Source organism: Pinus tabuliformis, chromosome 5_2 (assembly GCF_031772625.1).
Source record: "Pinus tabuliformis cultivar Carrire ecotype Pingquan chromosome 5_2, CPIR1, whole genome shotgun sequence".
Classification (NCBI taxonomy): domain Eukaryota; kingdom Viridiplantae; phylum Streptophyta; class Pinopsida; order Pinales; family Pinaceae; genus Pinus; species Pinus tabuliformis.
This window is the reverse complement of record NC_142306.1, coordinates 416,385,060-416,394,353: the sequence shown is the minus strand read 5'-3', so window position 1 is coordinate 416,394,353 and position 9,294 is coordinate 416,385,060. Positions and strand designations below refer to the sequence as shown.

Genomic DNA, 9,294 nt, shown 5'->3' with positions numbered 1-9,294 from the left:
AGGATAGGTGCTGAGAAAGAGTATCCCTGATGCGCATTGCAATGATCTTAGAAATGATCTTGTACAATACGTTGCACAATGATATGGGCCGGAAGTCAGCAAAGGTGGATGTGCTTATTTTCTTAGGGATAAGGGCGATAAATGTAGAGGAAATCTTCTGACTGATGGTGCCCTGCTTCCTCGAATCCTCAACCATCTTGAGGATATCATCCTTAAATAGATCAAAGAAATGGATGAAGAAATCGATGGTCCACCCATTCGGCCCGGGGCACTTATCCTTCTGAAATGATTTCATGGTTTCCAATAATTCTTCTTCAGTAACCTCAGCAAATAGTGCATTGTTCTGTGCTTCATCAAACATAATGGGAAAAGGATCTATGCCCCACATAACATCCTCAATATCGGATTCAGAAACAACACTGTAAGCCCTTTTAAAATATTTAACAGCTTCCCCGGAGATGGCCTTCTGCGTGGAGAGTGTTCTTCCCTGTTCATCCTTGATAGTCCAAATGGCATTTGTTTCCCTCCTCTTATTTGCATATCTGTGGAAATACCTGGTGTTTTTATCACCTTCACAAATCCATAAAGCTCGACTCTTGAGCCTCCACGTCATTTCTTCTTGCTTTAATATCTGTTGTTTTCTTTTTTCTAAGTCCCAAATCTGGATCCTGGTGGAGGTCGCCAGGGGGGGTTTTTAAGGAGGGCATTCAGTTGTTCTAATTCCAAATTTAAATCCATTAGCTCCTTTTTATTAGATGCAACCTTCGCCTTTTGCCATTTCTTAACCTCCATTCGAAGAGCTTGAAGGTGGTCGATGAAACTCCGAGGAGATTCATTAGGTAGATTGGGAGAATGCACCCAAGTATCCTTTATAAATGTGTTGAAACTGTCATCGGCTAACCAGGTACGATTGAATTTGAAAGGGTATCTTCCACGGTGCTGCTCCTATTTCCATTGAATGATTATGGGCCGATGATCAGATATAAAGGCTGGGAAAATATTCATAGATGGCGGCCCATATTTTTCAAGCAGTCGCTCATGTAACATGAATCTGTCGATTCTTTTTGCCAGATAAGCACTGTTGGACCGTCCATTGTCCCAGGTAGGACCATGATCAACCGACAGAAGATCAATGAAATTCTTTTGGAAAATGGATTCCCGGATATGTCTTCCCACAGGGTCAAAAATCCTGCCATTACCCCATATCTCGTCACTACAAAAAGTACAGTTAAAGTCACCGCCAATAATCAATGAGTCAATCTCAAGAAGTTCAGAAGAAAGCAGATAATTCCAGAATGGAGTCCGATGCTTGTAAGGCGCATATATATTCAATATGTGGATGGGTTCATGGGACCCCCGAACATGAGCCAGCACAAGGATGCCAGCAAAGAAATCCATCTGGGGTTCCATAATACAGCCAAACCACCTAACATGCCCACAGCGTTGGAGGCAACCATGTGCCAAGACGGGAGCATACGTCTGAAGTATGAGATGGTTTGAGCAGTCATGCATGGTTTCCTGAATGAGAATCATATTAGGATTCGAGGAAGCAAAAAGATGTTTGAGGGCCAAGAATTTTGGTTCATCACCAAGGCCTCGAATATTCATGGATAGAATATCAATCATTTTGGAACCACTATGGGTTGGCATGCTCTAAGAGGCCCAGAAACAGAAAGGTCATCAATAGCAAGTTTAGTCACAGGAATATCAATTAAGGATCGGCCTTCAGAAGACAGATCACATCTACCTTTTCGTCCCTGGAAGTGTCTACTGCCGCGCTTCTCCTTGCGTCTGACCGTTATGTTCCTCGCCGATCTGGGGCTAATGTGAGGAGAGGGGGAGCGAGATGGTTGACGGATGGTTAAAGGCTGCAGTTTCAAGGACGCTTTAGAGAGCAGCTGGTCAATATCGTGATCAAAGGAGTTGTGAGGGGAGGATTGGAGGGATGGAGGGGGGGAAATGGGGATATATGGTGCCTTGCCCTTTCGATCAGGGTTTGTTCCGCCAGATGGGGGGATAGGTGGAGGAATAGGAATAGAACGGATGAGGGAAGGCGGAGATTGGGTCGAGGATGATATGTAAATGGCGGCAGAAGGGTTGGAACTGATCGGCTTATGTTGTTCAGGAGGGAGGGGAACAATATGGTCGAATTCTGGCGGATGGGGAGGCGGAGCGTGGGAGAAGCGCATAAATCTGGCCGACGGGCTATTTGGGGAAAGGGTTGGAGATTTAGAGATCGTAGAGGATCTTTGATGATCGACAGACAATGTAGAGGGTCATTGTATAGGATCAACAGAGACAGCCCTAGATTGAGGAAGGCTAGCAGATCGTTCCAAGGAACGGCTATGAGGAGATGATTGAGGGTGATAGGATGTGAAAGGAGCCTTATAATATTGCTCAGGAGAAGGCTCGTCGATCACCCCAGCACCACTTTCCTGTGCCCAGGGAGGGCCATATGCAGATTTCTTCTTCATCCGGCCATATGGGCAGCGAGGGCACTTCGGATGGAGGTGCCCCATTTTGTGGCAGCTGGAGCACTTGAAGGGCACTCCCCAAAAGTCTAGTCGTTGTTGGAGCTTGGAGAGCTCCCAGGAGAGTTCTATAGTCTTAGGAAAACCCCCCCTATATTCTTTTTCGATGAGAACCCAAGCAACTCTCTTGTCTTTAGCACCGATACATCGAGGGTCCACATATATGAATCACCCCACAGTGTTCCCAATTTTTGCCAAGGACTCCCTGGTCCACAGTTCGAGAGGCAGGCCAGGTAATTTGAACCAAATATAGTTATTTTGAGGCGTGCATCGGAGAGGATCAAACCCAATAAACCATCTGTGGAGCGCTAAGAAACTTCTGTCTTTCACCCAGGGTTTTGAATAGATGATATCTAGGTCAGCATTGTTGAGGAAGTGGACACTATACCAGTTGTTCATGAGGCGAACAACGGTAGGAGAGTATTTCAGTAGGGGAGACCATCTAGCTTCAATCCATTCTCTAATCTGAGAGTCCTCCATTGTAGGGAAGAACCATCGACCAATAAGCGCCCTCTTCTGTAGGCTACTAATCCTGTCAGATAATAGCGGACCATCCAGGTTGATGGCGGAGGGCGGCAATGAAGTTTTGACGGGTTGAAGATTTTTATTGCGAGGTTTATTTGAAAAATCCACATCCTGGAGAGGCGCTTCCATAACAGAAGGAAGTATGATATCAGCTTCCAGCAAATCAGTCCAGCCTGTCTGAGTACTCTGTCTGGCATGTGATTTTTACACTTCTAATGTAGCACGAACCAATGCTGACTCGGCAGAATGGTGAGAGTGGAAATCCATTATGAGATATGATCTAACACCTAGTGGTCAGGTTGAGGATCCCAAAGGATATTATGACAGGGGAAAGATCTGAAAGTGATGAAAGTAAGTACAGATGTGGAGGGAATAACCACAAAAGCTATAGAGACAGTAGGTGGCCATATAAAAGGAACAATAAATGCGGATAATTTCCCTCCACCCGGACCGAGCCTACCGGCAGCTAAATGGATATGAGAGATCGACCATCGATAAACTGGCAACCTCGAAATGTGCAAAAAATGTGGTAGAGAAGATTGAGGCTGCGAGAATTTATGGCTGGAGAGATTGTCGATCATAGATCAGAAACACAAGACTCCGCTGCACGACCGGAAAATTCAAAAAACTAGATATTCAGGCATCGGAAAACCGTCGGTCGATGGGCCACGGAATGGATAGCAGGGTAAGAAGAAATGGTAACAGACAGAGGAGGATGCGTCTTCATGTTCCTAAACTGTGACCTTAATCTCATATGCATGGATATCCATGAGCCGCATAAAGAAAACGTCCTTTTACATATAAGACATATAAAGGAAAGCTCCAGCAAAATGGTGGATAAAAACCAGAATGTACTAAAAATAAGAAGGATAGTAAATATCCATATACATCTGTAACCCTGATATAAATTTATGATAGACCGAGCACCATGAGCCGCGCAGAATAAGTCAGACAGAGTATGACAAATGGAAGAAGAGGATATGTATATGACATGATTCCTTACAGCCGGGAAAAAACGCTAGTCAGAGTGAGTAAGAGAAACCAGAGGCAAGTCAGAGATTAGAATAGCAGTTGTCTATAACGCTACTTTTTGAAAGCTTTTCTGGCGGGTTTTTCTGGTCGAAATCTGGCAGGAATTTATTGGAATCGCAAGTTTGATAACTAGCTTCTGCATAATAAAAGCGTCCCAGGGGTTTTTCAGGGTGCTGAATCCAAATATGCAGTTAAAAAACCATTTTAGCTGCAACAAGTCAAGATTTAACCTCAATTTCTTCCGTCGGATTCCGTCACCGGAATCTCCAAAAAATCGCATTATATACAACTCCATTAGAATATATGGTCATAGGCGATTGAAGGCCAGAGTACACGTTCCAAACACGTTCAGAGCAAACGTTCAAACGAAAGATGGACAGGTAAATCTGGATGGTCATTGCTCAAAGCTCTCCACCCGGCACATACCTGGTTGGTCATAGACCAGTGACCACCTCCCGGCACAGCACATACCTGGTTGGTCAAAGCCCAGTGTTCTCCATTCGGCACCCGCTCCTCGTGCCGTCCGTCACTCCTTACACCCATACCTTACCAAACCAGAAATTGATTTTCTTTACGATAATAATATATATAATTATAAAAAAATTATGAAATTGAATCCCTTTCAGACAAATTGATTTTCTTTTATGATAATAATATACAGCATTAAAAAAACGGATATTGACAAAGATATTTAAACTTTTCCGAATATATTAATTATAAATAAATATGAAACTTTACAAAAAAGTCAAAAAGCTGAAAGACAGATTATTTCTGGGATTTTATTCCTTTAAAAAAAGCAATTGACAAAGATATTTAACCTTTTCTAAATATATTAATTATAAATAAATATGAAAACTTTAACAAAAGTCAGAAAGCTGAAAGACTGATTATTTCTGGGATTTGATTCCTTTGGAGAAAATGATGCACGTTTATTTCTTGGGTTTGATTCCTTTGCCAATGATGGAGGCTATGATGGATTGTTTTTTAATCTTGAAAATGATATTTAACCTTTTCTAAATATATTAATTATAAATAAATATGAAAACTTTAACAAAAGTCAGAAAGCTGAAAGACTGATTATTTCTGGGATTATGTCTGGATTTGATTCCTTTGGAGAAAATGATGGACGTTTATTTTTTGGACTTGATTCTTTTGACAATGATGGAGGCAATGATGGATTGTTTTTTAATCTTGAAAATGATAGATTTTTTTTTCTACATGGTGAATTGGTAATTGTTAGGAAATTTAAGATTAATTTTCATAGTTGCTACTATAACATCAAAAGTACATCCAACAACTTGCTAGTAGATATACTAATTTTTTATCATTTCCGTAAGAGCGGAGATTCACAGATAAAGAGAATATGATTTTGGCAAGAGCCCAGATTCAAGGATAAGGGGAATATGATTTATCTCCACGCATAAAGGGAATATGATTTTGGCAAGAGCCGAGATTCATGGATAAGCGGAATATGATTTTGGCAAGAGCCGAGATTCAAGGATAAAGGGAATCTACTCCTTGAGCCGCACACCATAGTAGGATAATATACTCAATGTGATTTGAACCATGACTTCCTGGGTTTCACCCAACGAACCCAACCTCTTCACGACACATCATTGTATTAAAATGATAGAAATTTTGGTAAGGATTTTGATCAAATTTTGCAGGAGTGTTTGTAAATCTAGGTTATAATTGTTAAATTTCAAGATTTTAGGTGTCCCAAATATTTTTGATTATTTGATGGTGCTGAATCTATTTCTATCATCAAAATATATGATTCAAACACAGATGGTGCAAAATTTCTTAAATTTCTTTTAAGAACCACTTTAACAATCTGAACAATTTGTCCACCTCAATAAACCATGCCTTGATAATTTATAGTCTGCTTTATACCATTCAATTCACTATTTGACTTGGAAGTCTGGATAATTTATAGTCTCTTTATACCATTCAATTTGTCCACCTCAATAAACCATGCCTTGATAATTTATAGTCTTCTTTATACCATTCAATTCTGGTGAGCTTAAGTCGATTGCAGATTCCCTAAATATTCCGGGAATCTGCAATCCAATTCACTATTTGACTTGGAAGTCTTGATAATTTATAGTCTTCTTTATACCATTCAATTCACTATTTAACTTGAACTTCCAGAGTACCCAGAAAGAGATATGCAACTTATTTCTCTATTGAACAGGATATTTGCTCTCGGTATCTGTTCCGCGAGAAACTCTGAATTGCATATTCGGCCTAAACTTGTGTGCTGACACACAACGGCTATGGAGAAATGGGCATTTAACAGAGTGCAGACGTTAGCAGACAGTGGAATCCAAACGGTTCCACTCCAGTACGTGAGACCGGTGGAGAAAACCCACCATGATCCTAACAGCTTCCAACTCCCCATTATCGACCTACAGCTAGGATTCAGCCCCCAGAAACATGATCATATCTACAAGGATCAATATGACAGCATCGCTGCACAAATTTCAGGGGCTGCAGAGAGTTGGGGCTTCTTCCAAATTATAAATCATGGCATCCCTGACTCTCTTATTACTCGAGTTCAAGCGGTGGGCAAGGCGTTCTTTCAACTTTCCAATGAAGAGAAGGAAGCATACGCTAACGAAGCACAGAATATCATCGGCTATGGCAGCAAAATTGGATATTCGCCAGATTCAGAGGCTAAGTTGGAATGGGGAGACTATTACTATAACGCTATTTGGCCTCCTCATAGGAGGGATATGAGCAAATGGCTCACACAACCCTCTGATTTTACGTACATCCTCATTTTCTTTCAAAATTTTGATCTCTGTATACTCTATTTTTGTGGGGCATTCGGCGGAGCCTAAGATGTCTGATGAAGGATTTTGTGTTTGCAGGGAAACAATGGATGAATACAGCAGAGAGTTGTCGAAATTATGGGAACTGGTGATGGAGGTATTGTCGCGTGATCTGGGCCTAGAGACTGAAAACTCTTTGAACGAGAGCGTTGGTGGGGAGAGGAAAGAGATGTTTATAAGAATGAATTACTATCCACCATGTCCTCAACCAGATCTGGTGCTTGGGCTGGCTCCCCATTCTGATCCGGGCGCTATCACATTTCTTCTTCAGGACCAAACCCCAGGGCTGCAGATTCGCAAAGATGGAGCCTGGATTGATGTCCAGTGCGTTCCAGGTGCTCTGGTTGTGAATATTGCTGATCAGATAGAGGTGCGTTACTTTTTTCAATCTATTTATTTTTTTAATCATGGTGGTAATTTGTTATATCCTGAATTAATGATCCAGAAGGAACCTCTTTATTAAGTCCTCTGGAGTAAGTCTTATCAGAAAAGATCAAAAATATCCCTCTGGTTTTGAAACTCGATAAAAAAAAATAACATTACATTGTTTCAACCACCCTAATATTATTAAATTTAACTGAACTAGGTTAATGATTATAGTAATTATTGTTCCTGGTTTTGAATCTGAGTAAAAATGATAACATCACATTGTTTCAACCACTCTAATATTATTAGATTTAACTGAACTAGTTTAATGATTATAGTGATTATTGTTCCTATTGTAGGTTAATAACTGGCATGTTGATTGGCAGATATTGAGCAATGGGAAATACAAGAGTATTGAACACAGGAGCATGGTGCAGAAGGACCGCTCAAGAATGTCATGGGCCGTGTTTTGCAGCCCACCGCGTGATATGGTGGTGTCACCCAAGAGAGAATTGATAGACGAACAGCATCCTCCATTGTACCAGGGAGCTCCTTACAGAGAGTATATCACCAAGTTTTTCAAAAAAGGTTTGGATGGAAAGGGTCACATCCAGGACGCTAAACAACAACATTCAGTGGTATCCAACTCATGATCATGATGCCTATGCAGATATTGATCATGACATATACGCTGCACGTTAAGTTTTTAGTTCGCAGTTATGTGTTTCGTTTTTAAATTTAGATGCCATCTAGATCTCGGTTGTGTATTTCGTTTTTAAATTTAGATGACAGCTACTGGAAAGTAGAGGGATGTTGTCCAAACAGAATAGTCTTTTTAAGCGTATCAATTTTATATAGAAGATTGAATAAATGTTGCTTTAGAGATGGTATATTTCTAAATAAATTATTAATGAAATTTGAGGTTACTTATATTTTCAAATTCCCAAAATTTACAGAAATGCACATGATTATCATTTGTAAATCTAGAATTAGTCAAAATTTATTAGAATCATAAGATTTGGTTGTGAATTATCCATAATTTAAGTTTTTTAAACTTTTTAGAAATTCTTAAAATGCTGAATCCATTTATATGAAAAATGGATTAAAAAAAAATTGATTACACATCTTTTTACTTAATCCAAAAACTCCAAAACATATATATTTAAACTACACACTTATAAATCCTCCAAAAATGATAAAATTACCCCTCCTCCCTTTACAAGCTTCCTATAAATTCTTTTCAAATGATAACAACTTGTGTTTCTTTTGGTGGGCATAAATTGTTTCATCTATCCATGTGAATTGTTTCATTCCATGTTATTACTTTTCTTTCATTGGAAATCTGTAACACCCCGGTATCCATGTGAATTGTTTCATTCCATGTTATTACTTTTCTTTCATTGGAAATCTGTAACACCCCGGTATTATAAATGTTCTGGTATTTACTTTTACTGCACTACATGGCAACTTATCGATTTAGTGAAAAAAATCCAGTGGCACTGTAATGTTAAAAATTTATTTTAATTTATTTTGTTCAAAAGAAAATCACGCTGAGTCATTTAGTGAAAAAAAATTTGTGGAATTGTAATGTTAATTTTTTTTTTTAAAGAAAATCACGATGAGTCTTAAAATTTATTGGAGAATATCTGGATGAAATTATTAACCAACTTAGATCCATCTTAACCCCGAATCTATCAAGCACGGAGAGCCGGATCTATCAAGGGCAGAGAGGGATCAAATCTTTTGAGGTGCAAACCTTTTTTTGAGTGCAAAGCTTGAGGAAAGGTTTGCATCGAGAGATTTGATTGATAGATCGGGGTTAAGATGCATTGAGAGATTTGATTGATAGATCGGGGTTAAGATGCATTGAGAGATTTGATTGATAGATCGGGGTTAAGATGCATTGAGAGATTTGATTGATAGATCGAGGTTAAGATGGGTCTAGGCCAGCTTGCTGTCATACAAATTTGTTGAACATATAATTATTTTGATCATTTTAAATATGC

General features: G+C 39.6%; 1 protein-coding gene across 1 annotated transcript; it reads left to right on the top strand.

The window, feature by feature from the left end:
* The first annotated feature begins 6,121 nt into the window (after window positions 1-6,121).
* On the top strand, window positions 6,122-8,220 carry LOC149159321 (flavonol synthase/flavanone 3-hydroxylase-like). Its single transcript, XM_089433470.1, has 3 exons — window positions 6,122-6,858; window positions 6,962-7,292; window positions 7,675-8,220. Exons 1-3 carry the CDS (start codon window positions 6,365-6,367, stop codon window positions 7,939-7,941), a joined length of 1,092 nt encoding a protein of 363 aa, XP_089289596.1. The 5' UTR covers window positions 6,122-6,364; the 3' UTR covers window positions 7,942-8,220.
* The last annotated feature ends 1,074 nt before the right edge of the window (window positions 8,221-9,294 follow it).

What these genes read in the sequence shown, in the direction of transcription:
- LOC149159321 (XM_089433470.1), top strand. Translation starts at nt 6,365, where the DNA reads ATGGAGAAATGGGCATTTAACAGAGTGCAGACGTTAGCAGACAGTGGA. An exon ending in ACACAACCCTCTGATTTTAC is followed by an intron (nt 6,859 to 6,961) that starts GTACATCCTCAT and finishes TTGTGTTTGCAG; the next exon opens with GGAAACAATGGATGAATACA. An exon ending in ATATTGCTGATCAGATAGAG is followed by an intron (nt 7,293 to 7,674) that starts GTGCGTTACTTT and finishes GTTGATTGGCAG; the next exon opens with ATATTGAGCAATGGGAAATA.